Here is an 18,862-nt window from a genome sequence, read left to right as displayed (position 1 = left end):
AGTTACCAAGAAATGCAAGGTATATACAGTTATATATCCAGCAGACAGAATATAAGGTATACCAATGAGACTAATGACTCAATACCTAAAAAACTTTAATTTTTATCACTTTCATCTTGAGTCAAATCCAACCTTAAGCCTGAAGGCAATTCGTTATCATTACTCCTGCTACGTCTCTCTTTCTCTCCTTATGAACATTTCTTGCCACAGTTTAGGTTACTTTAGTCAAATGATGACTACCATTATGAGTCAGTAACTTGTGTAAAGGAATGCAACAGGGGAAGGCCCTTTTACCAAAATGATTGTACCTTGGTAAAGTGAGAGAAGAAGCAGACAACAGCACACCAGGATAAATTGTAAGAACAATTTATTTCTTGAATTCTCTAACAAGACAGTTGGTAAAATGATAGTAAAATGCCCTGTTCTATACACAGTGAATACTAGCCCACTTAAAATAACCAGACTGAGCAACAACAACAAAACAAACCATGAAAACATGCACTAATGCTCATTAAATTCAGCTCAGTCAAAAAAAGAAACAGTTCACCTCACACACATATCAACATATATGACACAACAACAAAGTAAACAAAATATGATTCTTTTTGTTCTCTCTTCTGTCTGAGTGTTTGACGATGATGTCACTGAAGACATGGTGTTTCCTGACCATTACTACATTATAGAAGGAATCTCACCTCAATACGCATTATAAGTAAATACAAAAGTAATGTAAGCCACAAAAATAAACAAACAAGCAACCATAGGATCAAAAAGCAAACATAAGGTAGGCAGCATAAATCAAGCAAAGACATTACATCCTGAACTAGAATTGGTTTGTTAAGACATTTCTTAAATTTTAATGGTGCAGAATGATTTAGTAATCACAAGTTTGAAGCTACTTAGTAGTTACTGAGAAATTAAGAGACTTTACACACAAACTTTTTCTCTTTAAAGCAGTACCAAGGTGCACCAGGTTGATTATAACCATCAACAAGCCCATCAGGCTCCAGACGACGTCCCAAGAAGACTTGTCCCAGACTCCCAGACTAAACTAAAGAGAACTAAAGACAATAAAAACTGGTTTGTCCCACAGCTCACTTGCTTATTCTGGAGAAGAAAACTCTGCAAGGATGGTATGCTCTGAACAAAAGCATCACCAGCTATGCAATGCATGAATATGTAAACTTTATTGATACATTTGTAATTTTTCCTCTACTTTACATCCAGATCTGTGAGCAGCTCATTGACATCAGCGTATCCGACTCCGTTGGTTAAGATCTTAGCGCGAACCTTTGTCTTGATCAGATGAGGAGGCACACCCATCCGCAGAGTTTTCTTCACCAACTCACTGTTCATCATCAGCGCGTCCTCCAGCTGGTTTGTTTCCATGGGAACCTCTTGGTTCTCTGTGGAGTTGGACCTGTCGCTTGTTGCAAACAGGTCTGCCACCAGCTCCTTCATTTCAGTATAATTTGCTCCATGGGTTTGAACCCTGCGCTGGACTTTCCCAAGGACCAGGTGAGGAGGGAGGTTCATCCTCAGCGCCTCACGGACAATCATTGAGTTTTCTGGATAGTTTCCAGGCAGGACGTTACACTGCCTAGAAAACATGGTGTTGATAATGATGATGACAGCAGCACTGCTAGAGGCAACAACTGTTGTAGACCCAAGACTTAAATCAAGCAAACAACGTTAAGTGAGTTAACAAGATATTCTTCAGCACTCCTGTATCAATTCTCAGTGTCTGAACTCTTGGAGCAACATTACACCCAAAGCTTGATGGACCTTTAATTTCTATTTGCTCTTACTTCATGTTCAAACTACACAATATCAGCCAAATAACAGCCCAGACAGATGTTGGAAAAATGGGCATTGGATGCAAAAATTGATTGTTTTATCCCGTGTAGTGTATCATAGTGGACGACTGGTATGCCTCACAATGTCACGATAAATAGACTAGCGTGTCGCAGAGTACAACAACTTCCACAGCGTGTTCTGTGACGTTGACCAATAGGTGCACAGAGCGTTCTTCTGCAAAGAATTGCAAACATACTGAGGTGACAGAGGTCGAGTCACAGCAAGAATTTATCACTCTACGATCACCTAATTTGACACAGCGACCATCTCATCACACAAAAATATAGTGTAGTCTGAACCTGTCATTAAAGTACTTTTGGTAGGATTTAACAATAACAAATTTAATGGTACAGTGAAATAAAAAAGACACATTTTCAAAGTTCTTATGCTGTTTCGATGTGTTAATTTTTCAGTTATCTCCTGTTTGTTTTTTTAACTTATATTATGTTGAACCTTGTGTGCCCCAGACAGATAACTTGTGTGTAAGTAGTTATGATGACAAATTAGAAAATAATTTATATTTATTTTAAAAATGTATTTTTAAAGTGATTGGACTGATTGATAACATTACTTATTGGATTTACAGTGATCATCTTTTTCATGTTTAGTTCTCTGGTTCTAACCTGATAGGTAGAGATATTAGACAGTGTTTAAGGAGTTTTCTTACTGCTGTGTGGTGTCCAACAGCCCAGAGTGTTGTCCGAAAGAGGCAGCTAAGTGTTGGTTGTCATCCTACAGATGACAGGAAAAAATTAGTTGTCATAACCAAAGTCAGTTACTTAAGATGCAGTTCCTCTAATGGCCACCAGAACAAGGTCACTAATGCTGTGTTGCAAATCCATACTACATACTAAATCTATACAGTATATACTACATACTACTCATCACAGTATACTGTTTTTGAAGGGATTCTCCAACAAATGAAGCCCACTACACATCTCTCACTAAATGGACGCAATGCAAAACCTCTTGCAAAGGATGTAATACCTTGACAACCAATAGATTTGAAAATATGAGCTCCCACTTTGTCCTCTGATGAAGATAAAGTGGGAGCTCACCTTTCCCAGCTGTTCCTTCGTTCATTTTTTTTGTAGTATGGATTTGGGACGAAGTGCATGAGTCTACAGTCATGCTAGCAGCTCTATGAGGTTAAACTTCATCACGGCGGTGCTTTGAGCTAAATGCTAATGTTGACATGCTACTGTGTAATGACAATGATAACTTGCTGATATTTAGCACGTATAATGTTTACCATGTTGACCATCTAAGCTTAGTTTAGTAGTTAGCATGCTAACATTTGTAAATTAGTACAAAACACGAAGTACAGATATTCAATCATAAAACAAAGTATTGGACAAAGTGAAATGTTGGAGCTAAATGAAAACTCAGTGGATCACCAAAATCTTTACAATTCATGCTGTGGGGAACTGTGAATGTCTGTACCAAATTTCATGGCAATCCATCCAATAGCTGGTGAGACATTTCACTAAAAACCTTAAATGTCAACCTCATGGTGGCTCTGGAAGAAAAGCAGTTCTGACCCTAGTATACTACAATGTAATAACTATTACATTTACTATATCTTTTTACCTGAAAACAGATAGGAGGTTTTGCACTTTGGCCATTGAAATGTCAGTGTTACATGATAAAGACAGCAGTTGTTGCAACAGATACCAGATTGTCTTTGGTCAAAACATAAAACAGATGTAGGGTTAGTGAAGTCAACACAACCAGCGGAAATCAAATTGAAACCAGGGTCTAAGCTACCATATAAAAGACAATACCCTCCTACACTACAGGCAATGGTAGAGATAAAAACCTACAATAAGATTTATTGGCCCATCTGAAGATTTCCCACAACAACGACTTTTTGCCAAATTTGGATTTTCTTGCTTCGGTAACTGACAAAGATGGCGTCAAACATTCAATCCTCCAACTGCAGTGAATTAATATGATGATGATGCTGATGAGTGCGTGAGTCTCCTCACCATGAAAGTGATGTGCCTCAGCGTCTGCTCTGGCTGGCCAGATTTCTTGTTTGTACTGCTGCCGGTTCGCATTGCTGCCATTGAGCTGCAGAGAGAAAAAACAGACCAGTTATGGACAAGAACTGACAACCTTTGTGAAGCTTCAAGTTGTGTTGAGGGTGAATCAGAAAAGCAGCTGCTACTTTACTTTTCTACTCCACTACATTTATTTGACAGCTTTAATTACTTTTCAGATGAAGATTTGACACAATGGATAATATAACAAGCTTTTAAAAAAACAACACATTGTGAAGCGCATGTTAAGACGCTAACTAAATCATATTTCTTTCACCTGAGAAACAGCCAAACTCTGGTCTGTGGTATCAATAAATGAAATGGAGATGTTAATAAATGCTTTTATCTCATCACGTTTGGACTACTGTAACTCTTTTTACCTGTCTTAATAAATCATCCATACAACAAACTGTCCAAAACGCTGCTGTTAGGCTTTTAACACAATCCAACAGATGGTCACACACAACTCCTATTTTAATCTCTTTGCACTGGCTTCCAGTAAATTTTAGAATTCATTTTAAAATTTTGGTGCTCACTTATAGAGCCCTACATATCCAGGCTCCACAATACATTAGTGACCTTCTGCACCCCTACACCACTAGTCGAGCTCTTAGATCCTCCACCCAGGTGTACCTCATACACATTTTAAGACCCGGGGGGATCATGCCTTCCAGTCAGCAGCCCCTAAGCTTTGGAACACTCTTCCAATAAGCTTAAGGTCTTTGGATAATGTAGACTCCTTTAAAAAGCAGCTAAAAACCCATTTGTTCAGACAGGCATTTAAGTAGTATGTAATATTTTATCTTAATTTGTCCATTTTATCTGCTCTACTTGTGTTTTTTATCTGGTGTCTTTGCTTATTATTTATTCTGATTTTATTTTATTTTATTTTTATTTCACTTCATTTTATATTATTGTATTTGATTTTATCTCTTTGACTGCGAAGCACTTTGTAACTGGTGTTTGTGAAAGGTGCTATATAAATAAACTTACAAAAAGCAGTGTGTAGTCGGGGTCACATTTCACATGTCTATGAGTTGTTAACAGCTCCACCAAATAGTGATTTTTCCCTCTAAACTTCTCACATGCTTTCATTTCAATAAATGTTCAAATGATCCAATATTTCAGCAAAAATCAAAGATTAGAGAAAAAGTCCAAAAACTGAAAACAGATTTGTGTATCAGAACTTTGTTTTTTCTTCTTTCCTCTCCCATTAATCATCTCACGACCCCTCAGATTTATCTGCTGACCCTTTGGAGGGACCCGACCCCTAGGTTGGGAACCACTGGACTAAACTAGTTAACTGTATATAAAGTAGTGTAAACTAGCTCCACCTCCAGCAGCTACAACAGTAACATGCTGCTCTAACACTGATGCTTCACTATTAATAATCTAATGATGTCATATATAATAATATATCAGTCAGAGGGACCAAACCACTACTTTTACTGCAATACTTTAACTACATCAAGCTCATAATACTTATGTACTTTTACTGCAATACTTTAACTACATTAAGCTCATAATACTTATGTACTTTTACTGCAATACTTTAACTACATCAAGCTCATAATACTTATGTACTTTTACTGTAATACTTTAACTACATCAAGCTCATAATACTTATGTACTTTTACTGCAATACTTTAATTAGCCTACATCAAGCTCATAATACTTATGTACTTTTACTGCAATACTTTAACTACATCAAGCTCATAATACTTATGTACTTTTACTGCAATACTTTAACTACATCAAGCTCATAATACTTATGTACTTTTACTGTAGTAGGGTTTTTCATGCAGGACTTTAACTTGTGTATTTTATTATTGGAGTATTTTTACTTTGCTCTCCTGGATCTTTGTAAGTAAAGGATCTGAATACTTCTTCTACCACTGAATGAATGACAGCAACCAAAAACAGTTTTTAATGTATATACAGACATAAGATTATTGTATTAAGACAGACTTGTAAAAATGTGAACATATCTTTTAATAACCTCCTTCCAAAACTCTTTTACTTAAGTGCACCCCCACAAACGATGGATGAGTTCTGAGGTGACTTCTTCTCATAGTAATATAATTTACAATTCAAAGAAATTACTCTAAACTCTAAATAATCTATTGCTCAAAAACTATAAAATTAACCTCAGCAATGGCAAACATGACGGCATCAGATGAAGTTCTCTTACCTGTAACAGTAGATGTGTCTGTCAGTTGATAAATGTGTGAAGTGCAGAAACTCTGCAGCTGAACAGAAGTTCTGTTCACATTATGACATCATCATGACAAACAGAACATCCTGCAACATATATGAATCAGAGACATGAAGAGACACGAAAAACCACATTTAAACCACATTTCTAAACTTGTGATAAACATGATGACACATCACAGAAGTCACACTAGAAACCAGGGTGGAGAATAACAACAGTCATTTATTACTTTATTTTAGACACCTGCTGCCAGACTTCTTTTGAAAAAACAGATTTTAATCTCAGTGAGGGAAGATGATTGAAAATATAGGTGTTATGTTTTTGTTTTGTACTTTTGGTGACACGTATTGCATAACAATTACTAATTGTTTTATGTGGTGGTGGCTCATTATGTTTATGTAATTACAATGTGAAAGGTTTGTTCGGCTCTATCTATCCATCCATCCATCTATCTATCTATCTATCTATCTATCTATCTATCTATCTATCCATCTATCTATCTATCTATCTATCTATCCATCTATCTATCTATCTATCTATCTATCTATCTATCCATCTATCTATCTATCTATCTATCTATCTATCTATCTATCTATCTATCTATCCATCTATCTATCTATCTATCTATCTATCTATCCATCTATCTATCTATCTATCCATCTATCAAACATATTATATGACCTGTGTTCTGTTTTGTTGGGGAGGTCAATGCATAACTGTTCTTTTTTTTCAACTTCCTGTAGTTACTGTTGTCTGTATTGTCTAAAATTGTCTAAAACTGTATGCTGTAACATTGAAGTTTCACTTAATTTCTACGTTTGGTAGAAGTGTCCACATACTTTTAGCCATGTAGTGTAGCAGTAGAGCTCAGCGCCACCGTTATCAACACTGTCACTTTGGTGTTTCCCTCGACAGATATCAGGATTTACTAAGTTGTAGGATGAAATACTGTAGGACTTTCTTACAATTTAACCGGCTAACATTAATTTTGACATTTAGATTTTAACGGACATTAATACTGTCGTCTTAGTTGGGCTTTGTGATCTGTGTGTGTGTGTGTGTGTGTGTCCATAGTATCAGATATAGAGGAGTGTTTGTGTGCATGCAGCCGTGCATAAACTGGCCAGCTAATGTGGAAGGGGAGGCTAGATGTCATGGATCAGGAGTGAACACACACACACACACACACACACACACAGAGAAACAAAGCATAAAGCAGACTGGAGGTGGCTGCAGTCAGAAGTCAGCAAGACTGTAGACGCAGACAACAGTCGTACTTTTACTTTCTTCTACTGTATCTGTTATTAGGTGAAGAGGTGGTGAGTTTCATAATAATCCTCTTAACAGTATTCACGGTAACAGCAGAAGTTTGTTCCACTGATTCCTACATGACTGTATCCAAGGTAAGACAACATGCTTTTATTAGTCACACTTTTGTTATCCAAATCTTTATTTATTATTCTTCTGTACGTTTTTTGAAAGCTTTCAACTCCTCCATACTTTGAGCGACAGAAACCATTCAAATATCAAAATGTTCAGCTCTTTAAGGACATTCAGGCTATGACTTTTCAGCTTTCTAGAATATTCCAGTGATTTCATATAATTTTTTAAAATATTAAAATTTATAATGGGAAGTCTATGGGAGGAATGTTTGAAATCTAATATCTCAAAAACTAAAAGTGCTAAACTGTTTATATTTGATGTACAGGTGTCCCATGATGAAGTGCTAAATACATTAAAACATTGTACCAATAGCGCCACCATGTGGTCAGTTATTACATGTTTAGCCTTTTGGCTAATAACTCATGAACCGTAAGACCTATCAAAAAAATATTTTGTCAGGATGTTCCTTGGATGATGCTGAGTAGACTGATATAGGCCACGCCCATTTGCGCCCGTAAAATATTCCCGCCATTTTGTTTTTTTTAATAAACATATGTTTTGCTTCTGTTGGCACATATTTCATCCAATCTTCACCAAATTTGGCACATACCATATTTAGAGGACCCCGAACACAACTTATTCATTTTTTTTCAGATATCACTTACGGTTTGTCTGTTATTGGTTAGCAAACTTTTGAAGGCGTGGCCTAATGCACTTAATGGTCAATAACTCCTCAATACTGAATCGGATTGTGACCAAATTTGGAAATGTCGTACACAAGGTGACCTTACAGACGTGTGTAACATTTCATAAAGTTCTGCCCAAAGGGGGCGCTAAAGTAACCTTATAACATGATATTTAAGCAATTCTGTTGTCTTTAATGAAATGAAACTTGGTACACAGGTCTTCCATGAGAATCTGCGCAACATACTGAATCATGGCACCAAAAGCCCCACCTTGTGGTCATAAACAAAACACCGCCATACTACTTATTAACTGCTAAATCTCTTAGATGTAACATGCCATGGTAATCACATTGTATTTGTACAGATGGGGATCCTGAACAAGTGTTTAGTATTTTCAGCAATGCTTTGCGATTCCTTCCAGTTTTCAGCATTCACACGCATTTGCCGCAGGAAATGCATTTCTAGTTTATTTTATATGTAGTTTTTTGGGGGCATTTTTGTCTTTATTAAAGGTGCAGTGTGTAGAATTTAGTGTCATCTAGTGGCAGAAATATAATATTCATAAGTATGTTTTAATTAGTGTATAATCACCTGAAAATAAGAATTATCATGTTTTCATTACCTTAGAATGAGCCCTTTATATCTACATAGGGAGCAGGTCTTCTTCCACGGAGGCCGCCATGTTTCTACAGTAGACCCAGAACAGAAAAACCAAACACTGACTCTAGAAAGGGCCCGTTTTAGGATACTGTTTTGAAACCATTTCAATTTTTTTGATGACAGCACATAATAACACCTGTTATCCTCCCGGGTCAAAATTGACCCAAGAGGACAACAGGAGGGTTAAGTGAAAAAGGAGCATCTGGGACATTTCAGTTGATAGCAAGAGTTAAATATCATCAAGAAGTTGTACTTGAGCTCTCATAAAATCATGATACAAGTCACTCAGTTTACGCTGAACAATCATCAAACTGTCAAAGTTGGAGTCAAACGTCTGTGTGGTTTGATTTCATCATGAAATAAGACATGAATGCAACCTGGACAGTCCTGGACTATCAAATTAGCTAATTGGAGAGGATGAATAATGTTGGTGAGCACATCTGGATCACCATCCGAATCTAAATGCCTGATTCTTAAAGTGGGAGTTTGTTGGTGGAGGTAATAATTTAACCCTTTACTAGATCAAATATTGTGCAAAAATGGCCCTTTGTATATATATTTTAAATGTTTTCTGAATCTCTTTTTGAATAACTGTCATGATTAAGTTTACACACAGTGAAGAAATCAGCTTTTTCTGACTGAAAATAATCTCTTAACCTGAAAAAATTGAGAAATTGGTGTTACTGAAACCAATTTTCAGCAGTAAATGGGGAAGTTTTTCCACAACACTACCTTCACCTCCTTTCCTTTCTTTCCCTCTCCTCTCTTCTTCTCTACTTTCCGCCCACCTCTCCTCATGTTTTTCTTCTTCTCCTCTCATTCTATAGTAAGCTGATCTTCTCCAGCCACAGTAAAGGTCAAAGGTCAGGAGGAATTTGTAACCACAGGAAGTTTGTATGTAACTTCTGAATATTTGATGAGACAAGAAAAACTGTTCTGGATGATGGATTTATCAGGTTGTATGTATGTGTGTGTGTGTGTGTGTGTGTGTGTGTGTGTGTGTGTGTGTAGTGATGAATGATTAAAAAGTTCAGTTATTGAAGATTTATTATTGATAAGATTATCAAAGCCAATAATGACAGCTGATTGAATTATTGATAAGACCTGATAATGCCGCTGCTGAAGTTCCACAACACTATTATCAGATTAGGTTGGACTATGACACACACACACACACACACACACACACACACACACACACGCACACTGATAAAACTACCCAGGTTTCCTCCCCTTGTACTTCCTGTCCTCCAGATGTCGTGGCGTTCGTCCTTTCGCTGCTCAAAGTTTCGTCACGTCTTCGGGAAGCCGGCCACCAAGGAGCACAGCTACGACGGGGTGCCGATCACACGCAGCGTCCACGACAACCACCACTGCTCAGCCAACCCCTGCTTCATCGCCGTGGTGACCGAGTGCGCCGGAGGAGGGTCCTTTTTGGTCCTGCCCATCCATCATGTGTGTAGTCACTTTTAAAGATCCCCTCCAGACATGTTTGAACAGATACAAATACTAAGTCGACTAATAATTTGGGTCTAATATTGTTTTTCCACTAAAAAAAGTTAAATTACCTCCTTGAAATCCTTAAAATGAAAAAACCCTTAAAAATTCTGAATCTGCATTTTTTTAAATTATTGTTATTATCAAAAGTGTAACTTCTAGACACAATATGTCTCCTGCTGCACTGGAGCCTTCAAGTTTCCATGTAACACTTATGTAATTGGAATACTTACTCACGACTCGCTCCAAATTAGTTATGTGTCATAAATTATACTGTCTGCTTATACATTTGTCACTTACATCAGATGAACGGGAGCAGCCTTCCATGTGCACATAAAGCTTTGAAGCTCAAACATAATTCTGAAACTGAAACTTTTAGTGGGAACTTTCAGTATTAGAAGTGAAATCTGATGTTGTAATGTGACAGGTTGACACCAAGTACACACACAGAAAGTCATAAATACAGTAAAGAAATAAGTAATATCCAAGAAAAGGTCATTAATATACTTAGAAATTAATTCTAAACTATTACACTTATAAATTATATATGATATGTAATTTCTTTAATTTTCTGCCCTTTTATAGTTTATTATTTGTTCTTGACAACAGTTTGCCAACAAAATAAACCACAGTCCATGTCCTTTTGTTCAGGCTTTCATAATCTTTGTAGAAAAGTCTCCATCTTCATCTGTGATAGGCTTGTCATGACCTGTTTCAGCCTTTGAGTCCATTGTATGGTGAGAGTGTTTTCATCTGGTTTATGGTTATCATGTCAAGAGTCTTTTTGCTGCCCTCCAGTGGTTAAAAGTCTTAATTGTAATTTGGTACTAGTTATAAGGAAAATAGTAGTTTCCTTATGAGAAAATCTATATTTAAACCCAAGTAAATGTTTATAGTGTTGGAAAATGTGTTTTTCATGTACAGTATGTGAATTCTATTCTTGCCTGTAGACAAATTGGACATTTTTGCATGTTCAGCTGACTAAAAGCTTCTCTAGGTTACATAAGCAGTAATGGTTTTTCAGAGTGACCTAAGCAGTAAAAATGGTTTCATGCTGTCTCTCTCAGACAGGCAGAGTTGACCCTCAGCACCCGAGGGTGTGCGGTCACAGCAGCAGAGTCCTGGACGTTAAGTGGAACCCGTTTGACGATCACTGCATTGCTTCGTGCTCAGAGGACTGCACTGTACGCACTGTCTCCTTCATGTTTTCCCTCTGTGTGTGTGTGTGTGTGTGTGTGTGCTGACATTAATGCTCGGGTGTTTTAGCTGAAACTCTTTTAGGTTTTTGATTTAAGGTTTTGATTCAATCTTTCAAAGAGCAGTTTGAGGGTTAAAACTTGGCCTAAGGTCAACTTTGACCCGAGAGGACAACAGGTGTCATTATGTGCTGTCATCAAAAAAATTGAAATGGTTTCAAAACAGTATCCTGACTAAGAAATTATGAATTATTTTAACTATAGTTTAGATCAGAGGAAAATATGTTGATGGATTATGGCAGACTGGTATATGTAAAAGTTTAGTCAGGATACTGTTTTAAAACCATTTCAGTTTTTTTGATGACAGCACCATAATGACACCTGTTGTCCTCCCGGGTCAAAATTGACCCGATGACAACAGGAGGGTTAAGGTTAGAATTGTCAGGGGCTAGGAAATGTATTTTGTCAATGATACAAGTATAAAGCTGCAGTGATTAGTCGATTAATCGATTAGTCAATCAACAGACAATCAGCAACTATTTTAATAATCAAATAACTGTTTCAGACATTTTTTGTGATTAATATTCAGTGGTTGCAGCTTCTCAAATGTGAGAATTTTAAGGTTTTGTATGTCATACATGATAGTAAACTGAATATCTTTGGATTTTTGATAAAACAAGACATTTGGAGATGTTGCCTTGAACTTTAAGAAATTATAATGAGCATTTTAAAGACCAAATTATTAATTGAGAGAATTATCATTAGTGAGTATAGAAGCATAGTACAAATAAGGATGTGTGTTGGTGTCCAGGTGAAGATCTGGGACATCCCAGTCTGTGGTGTCCAACAGGACCTCACCTTGGCCAGGAAGACTCTAATTGGTCACTCCAGGAGGGTAGGGCTTATTGAGTGGCATCCAACCGCTGAGAATCTACTGCTTAGCTCCGCCTACGACTACAAGGTCAGGAGCCTCATTGGTCAGTGCTAGTGTCAGTCTAATACATTACTTTTACTCTTATGTCGTCCTAACTGATATTTAAGACATATCAGACATTATATTATATTCCCACTTCAACTTGTACACAATATTCAGTTATGAGGCATTAATGTTTTACTTTTGCAACTCCATTGATTGTTAATTTAGCATTAAATAAAAGATGACAAAAATTAAATGTCTGAGCAGATCAGGTGAACGTATTCTGCAAAACAGCCCTGACTTTGTCTCTCTTTCTTTGGGCTCCAGGTGCTGTTGTGGGATGTGTCCCATGAAGGTGCGGTGCTCAGGTACCCGGTCCGTATGGTTTTGATGCCGATCCACCACCGTTACCCGTCCGAGACGCTGCTGTTGTCTGTCAGCTTCAATAGTGATGGCAGCAGGCTGGCAGTCACATCCAAAGACAGACGGGTTCGAGTCCTGGACCCACGGACAGGGAAGATTTTACAGGTGTGTGTTAGTGATTGAAAATTTGCACTAATGGAAAACAAAGGTTGGCTGAACCTGTTAGTTGACCTTGTGTTGTCTGTGCATTTATGTATATCTCATACACACAGTATATTATGTGATTTTTTGCTGCAGGTGTCCAGCAGTAAGTCCCACAGGGCCAGTAAGGTTTTATACATTGGAGGGTTGAAGATGCTGCTGTCTACTGGCAGCTCGCCCTGGAACCACAGACAGATTGTTCTCTGGGACCCTGTAAGACACAAACATAACACAACAGAACACGTGTACACATACGTTTTCATTGTTCTCTTTACTTTCTATTACCAGAACCTTTTTCTGAACTGTGGTCGTTACATGATGACCTTGTTCACTGTAAATTATGGTGACCGGCATCTTCTACCAAAATGTCTTCTAGAAAAACAGTTTAAACTGGACCTCTTCTTTTAAACAATCCTGAAAAGAAGATGTTTTGCGGTAAGGCATAAAACAAAGGCAGAAGCTGCCAAATTCACTGAGTAAATCTGCATGACATTTTTTGGTGAGACTGTGAGGGTCAACAATATCTCTTGGTTAATTGCTCAGCAGTCTGATTGGATGTGTGAAGCACCACTGGCAGGAATCTGAGAAGTCTGTCTTAAAACAGCAGTCAGGTGTCCATATGATCAGTGAAAGAGGTTTTCCTCGCTGTAATCATTCCTCCTGTTCATACTGGATATTAAAAGATCCTTCAAATGTGCTTTCAATGTAAGTGATGGAGGCCAAAACCCACAGTGTGTCCACACAGTCATTTAACAGTCATTTAAAAGTTGATGTGAAGCTTATGAGGCTTAAGCAGTCTGAGTTAGTCATATCAAGTGCATATCTGACTCATATCTTACAGTCTTTTAGCATCAAATTACCTCTTTGTTTCCTCGGACAGTGTTTCCCTGTTGAGCTGTGGTGGAAGTATAGAAACAAAAAGAGGGACTTTGGCACTAAAAAGACTGTAACGTTGAAAGATATCTACTTGATTTGACTCATTTGGACACTGAAGCTTCATATTAGCTTCAGACAAACTTTTAAATACATTTTTGCACAATAGGAGGCTTGGGGATTTTACACTTACACAGTAAATGCATTATGGAGGGATCTTCTAATGGTCAGTATGAACAGGAGAATTGATTATGGCAAGAAAAACATGCTTTCATTTGGGCACTTGACTGTTGTTTTAAGACATCGTGAACCCGTCCTTCAACATTTGGCCCTTCATATTTGCCAAAACATGATGTTTTTGATAATGTTTATCAAGAAAATGTAGAGGATAAACTTTTGTTTGTGCCTCTCTCTTGCTCTCTATGTGTGTTTGTGTGCAGGATGACTTATCTGAGCCTCTGTACGAAGAAGATTTGGACGGGTCTGCAGGAGTTCTCTTCCCGTTCTATGACCCAGACACACATATGCTCTACCTGGCTGGAAAGGTCATACAACACACAAAAACATGCACATATTCATCATTGATTAAGGACAAACAGAAGAATTACACTCCTTTAGTTGGTTTCCTTTGGTCTAAACAAGAGATATGTAAACTTAAAGCTGTTGGCTTTTTTGCTCTGTGTCTGACTCCTCATACTTATAACTGCATTATGTGGCTGTTTTCTTCAGTCATATTTTTAGGCATTTTATTTTGATTACTGATTTACCCTGATTCAAATCACATCTTTCTAACCTGGAAAACTGTGCCCAGAGTTCAAACTAACTGCCTCAGAAAATACTGTTGTGCCCTAAAATTCCTAGATCACCATTACACACAACCAACAGTAAGGAGGTCAAGGGTCACCTTAAGTGTTTAATGGTGTTTATGTGCTGTAGGGTGACGGGAACATCAGGTACTATGAGCTGAGTGCTGAGAAACCTTACATCAGCTTCCTGACGGAGTACAGGTCACTGCTGCCACAGAAAGGACTGGGTGAGATGTACAAACATACACATACACAGAGTCATAACCTCGGCTGTTCACTAATATTAATAAAAGTTGTTGGTGTGATCGTGATACATTTTAAAAACAGATAACAACATTAATAGATGTCACTGTTTATGTCCTGATATACTTTACTTTTAAAAGACCAACTTGTTGCATCCTAATACTCAGACCTAAAAAGACCAACTTAGCGCTAAACTTTAACTTCAGCAGTATTCTTATTCTAGAAAGAGCAACTTAGCCATATAAGTACTCATTTAAGAAAAAGACCAGCTTTAGCTATCTGTAGTGATACTTGTTTTAGGAAAAGACAAACTTTATAGCTAGCTGTACCAATACTCATTTGAGAAAAATACCAAGCTAGCTGTGCTAATAAATATTTTACAAAATAACAAACTCAGCTAGCTTTACTAATTCAAATTTTAGTAAAATACCAGCTTTAGCTAGATGCATAATTCATTGTTTTTGGAAAACGATAAGCTAGCTATAAGTACATAGTTTGGAAAAAAAGACCAATTAAGCTAGCTGTACCAATTCTTATTCCAGAGTACTAAAAAGTGCTAATTTAAGAAAAAGAACAGCTTTAGCTATCTGTAACGATACTTATTTTAGGAAAAGACAAACTTAATAATATATTTTGAGAAGACCAACTTAGCAAACTGTAACTGTACTTACTTTAGAAGAACACCAAGAGTATCACATGGTTTTAGGTGTTACAAAAAGTGATTTGTCTCTTTTTTCCCAATGCTCTGCTGACTGTGACCTCTCATGTCTTTTAACCTCTTTCCACCCTTCAGGAGTGATGCCAAAGCGCGGCCTGGATGTGAGCGCCTGTGAGGTTTTTCGATTTTATCGTCTGATCGCTGTCAAAGACCTGGTGGAACCACTGTCAATGATCGTACCACGAAAAGAGGTTAAGGTTTATCATTCTCATTAATGTGTTGCATTTTACCATGATATTCAAGACAGAGAAAAACTCTGAAAGACAGAAAGTTATGTCTTTCCTTTCAGTCAGGTATTTTTCAAGAGGATCTGTACCCAATGACAGCAGGAAACCAGGCGGCCATGACAGCTCAGGAGTGGCTGTCAGGGATCAACAGAAGTCAGTAACATCTGTGCCTTTGAACGACCGACAATAACTAGATGCCTCCAGTTTCTCTCAATGACCCAGTAGAAATGCCTCTTTCTCTCACTTGTGTCTTTCATCAGGCCCAGTACTGATGTCTCTGAAGCCTGGGACTAGAGTAGCCAACCCTTACCCAGAAACCCCTGCTGACAAGGGGCTAGTGAGGCAGCTGAGCTGGTTCCAGATGAGCCCAGCTGTTGGCACGGTGCCAGGATCAGACCTTGACTTTATGGAGGAGGTAGCAAATGTGTTACTATGGTTTGAATCACATCCAAACCAAACGCATACCTCATAGAAACCTTTACCGAGGCAGCCTGGTTAAGCTGCTGGTTAAAATACAGTAACATGAGGTTTGGGTGATTTGCAGTTCCTGTGGTGGATTCGCAGGTTTGTGAGTAAAGTCATATCACAAGAAGTGGAAGAAGAGAATGTCTCTGATGCCTTCAAGTTTCTAATTCTACGGGTTTTTACACATGATTAGCAGCACTGAAAGGTGGGGTGCTTTGGTTGAGCAGATGTAACCGTTGGGCTTCTGCGTTGTGTTGATAAGATAAAGACGCTGCGACACCAAGATCACTTTGTGGCTGACCTCCATATATTCTGACAGACAAATAGCAAAGCAGAACCTCCATGTAAAGTCTACCGTTCCAGCTCTTACACAAATCAAATAAATGTACATGTAAAATGGGTTATTTATAGTTTGCTGCAACTTTAAGTTTGCAGCACTCAGCTGTTTAAACAACTACTTTTAAGTGCCAGTACACTGAAATCTATATATCGACAGGCAAGAAAGACATTATAACATTGTTGGAAACAAAAATATACACAACAAACTATGAGAAATAATAGGATGGATGTGGGGTGGGGGTATTTCTGATGACCATTTAAATGTATATCCACTGGTTGGAGAGTGTTTGATTAAAACAGTTTTACATTTTAAGCATTGTTCCCTTGTTGCCGCGCATTTTCTGCAAGGGTTATTTTTTGAGAATTTAAGAATTAAGGTGGTGTTGTACAGAAACTCTTTCATGGAAAGCTCTCGTCTTATTAGTTGCACATTTGAGGATATGTGAAAAACAAGGTCAACCCTGAAAACTGAACTTTGAGAACAATCATGACACGTAAAACCAAAGTAGCCCCCAAGGTAGCACCGCCGCAAGGTCCGGCGTCTTCACTTTCTCCTTATGAAACAATATGTCACATGTAAGGAGCCAAACATAGTGATTGCACCATCATCATTGTGCCACTCTTTCATGTCACAACACAGCATATAATCATAGATGATTTGAACACAAATAAAACCTTCAGTGTGTGAAATGTGATTATACAAAAAACTCCCACCTTCCTTTCTCTCCAATAAGAGACTGATGTTTTCTCCACATCAGCAGCTCTTAATTACAGTAAACCCAGTAAAATCTGACTGTTGCTGTCAGTTCTGACTAGTTTATATAAACCGGCTGATCATCTCTCTCTCGAGGCCTTCCTCGAGGAGCAGCTGGCCTACCAAGACGCCAAATACCCGAGGGAGGTGAGCGATCTGTCGGGGTGGCAGCCAGATGAGACGCAGGCCCCGCTGTGGACGTACTGCTGCACGCCGCACTGCTGCGAACCCGCAGAGAGACCGCCACCCACAACCGAGAGCGAGGTGAGATACAGAACAGAGATATAAACTTTAGCAGGTAAAGTGAGAGGATGTGTTTCTGGGAGAACGTGAATGCTTTCTTTGGATCTTTTGGATTTTGCTATTTGAATTAGAGGACGTCATCACTGTTAACTTGTAGGAACATTTTCCTTTTTATTACATTTGTTCATATTTTTGCACATCTAATTTGTATAATGTTGCACTCATTGAATACAATCAAACAAAAAGCCTGTAAAAACCTGACTTGTGAGTTGTTTAAATCTCATGTAAATCTTCTGACCAGAAGAAGAGAAAATGGTTCATTTCTGTCAAGTTTTTATCTTTTCCAATAAAAACTTGACATTTATTAGTGGTGTTGTGGTGTGTTAAATCCATTGGTCCGTTTCCCTGCTCCTGCCAATAAATTCATTCAAGTTTTCCTTTTTATTTCAGCTCCTTCAAGCATTTTACAGACAGCAAGACGAGATTAGAGGCCTGAGAGAACAACTTCATCAGAAAGACGTTAGTACGCAACCACACTTCAGAAAAGATGAAAACTTGGATTAGAAAACATTTTGTTATCCAGCGGTAATGTTTGATTCTGTTACAAGTTAATAATCTTTGTATTTTGAGGAATTCCCAGTTTGTTCCTGTTCTGCAGGTGAGGATTGCTCAACTGGAACTAGAGATCAAAAACACCAGAAACAACATGAGGGCAACTTTCTGATTCGACCAATCTGCTCTCACCGTTGCTGTTTTCACACCGAACCAATCGAACTGCTCAACGTTTCCAACCAATAAAAGAAAGACACCACTTGATATTTTTACCTGGTTATTGTGTTTGTAAAGATTTTCAGTTACGTTCTTTGGATCGCCAAAAACTCCTCAACTCTGATTTCTTTAACTGATGACATAAAGTAATGTCAACAGCACATTAAAGTGATCTACCGTCAACTGTTAAATTTAGACCAAATGGCAACAAATTTAGCAAATTAACATCTTTTCCTTCAGGGATAAAGGAATCATCACCTCCAAGGATTTGACTAAAAAGGGTTTCAAATAAAGAACTTAACTCTTTGGGGAATTTGTTAAGTTTTATGGAAGTATATCTATTCTACCAAACTCAACAGTCTTTTATTTCCTCATTGTTTCCAGGTTTTTATGGTCAAACCAGAGCAGCA

At 37.8% G+C, this 18,862-nt stretch overlaps 2 protein-coding genes across 3 annotated transcripts; one reads left to right on the top strand and one right to left on the bottom strand.

The window, feature by feature from the left end:
• Positions 1-387: 387 nt before the first annotated feature.
• Positions 388-6,192, bottom strand: LOC137174356 (baculoviral IAP repeat-containing protein 3-like). The gene is made up of 4 exons (XM_067579588.1): positions 6,091-6,192; positions 3,846-3,930; positions 2,525-2,589; positions 388-1,600 (listed from the first exon to the last, which is right to left on the bottom strand). Exons 2-4 carry the CDS (start codon positions 3,924-3,926, stop codon positions 1,213-1,215), a joined length of 534 nt encoding a protein of 177 aa, XP_067435689.1. The 5' UTR covers positions 3,927-3,930; positions 6,091-6,192; the 3' UTR covers positions 388-1,212.
• A 1,159-nt stretch (positions 6,193-7,351) lies between these two features.
• coro2ab (coronin 2Ab) lies at positions 7,352-18,500 on the top strand. Of its 2 annotated transcripts, XM_067580189.1 has the most exons (14): positions 7,352-7,517; positions 9,671-10,298; positions 11,408-11,524; positions 12,348-12,497; positions 12,780-12,980; positions 13,113-13,229; positions 14,330-14,434; positions 14,826-14,922; positions 15,732-15,847; positions 15,946-16,036; positions 16,144-16,298; positions 17,538-17,705; positions 18,135-18,203; positions 18,343-18,500. In XM_067580189.1, the coding sequence occupies exons 2-14, from the start codon at positions 9,954-9,956 to the stop codon at positions 18,406-18,408; spliced, it is 1,797 nt and encodes a 598-aa protein (XP_067436290.1). In that variant the 5' UTR covers positions 7,352-7,517; positions 9,671-9,953; the 3' UTR covers positions 18,409-18,500. The 2 variants fall into 2 exon arrangements, with proteins under 2 accessions (XP_067436290.1, XP_067436291.1); XM_067580190.1 differs by lacking the exon at positions 7,352-7,517 and having other exon boundaries at positions 9,135-10,298.
• The last annotated feature ends 362 nt before the right edge of the window (positions 18,501-18,862 follow it).

This window comes from Thunnus thynnus, chromosome 22, assembly GCF_963924715.1.
Source record: "Thunnus thynnus chromosome 22, fThuThy2.1, whole genome shotgun sequence".
NCBI classification, from domain to species: Eukaryota; Metazoa; Chordata; class Actinopteri; order Scombriformes; family Scombridae; genus Thunnus; species Thunnus thynnus.
The sequence above is the reverse complement of the archived record's forward strand: the minus strand, read 5'-3'. Positions and strand labels throughout refer to the sequence as shown.

Coding starts and splice junctions, on each gene's coding strand:
- LOC137174356 (XM_067579588.1), bottom strand. CDS start 3,926: ATGGCAGCAATGCGAACCGGCAGCAGTACAAACAAGAAATCTGGCCAG. Junction 2,590..3,845: donor TGAGGCACATCACTTTCATG/GTGAGGAGACTC, acceptor TGTCATCTGTAG/GATGACAACCAACACTTAGC. Junction 1,601..2,524: donor CTGTTGGACACCACACAGCA/GTAAGAAAACTC, acceptor CATGTTTTCTAG/GCAGTGTAACGTCCTGCCTG.
- coro2ab (XM_067580189.1), top strand. CDS start 9,954: ATGCCGCTGCTGAAGTTCCACAACACTATTATCAGATTAGGTTGGACT. Junction 11,525..12,347: donor CGTGCTCAGAGGACTGCACT/GTACGCACTGTC, acceptor GTTGGTGTCCAG/GTGAAGATCTGGGACATCCC. Junction 14,923..15,731: donor GCTGCCACAGAAAGGACTGG/GTGAGATGTACA, acceptor TCCACCCTTCAG/GAGTGATGCCAAAGCGCGGC.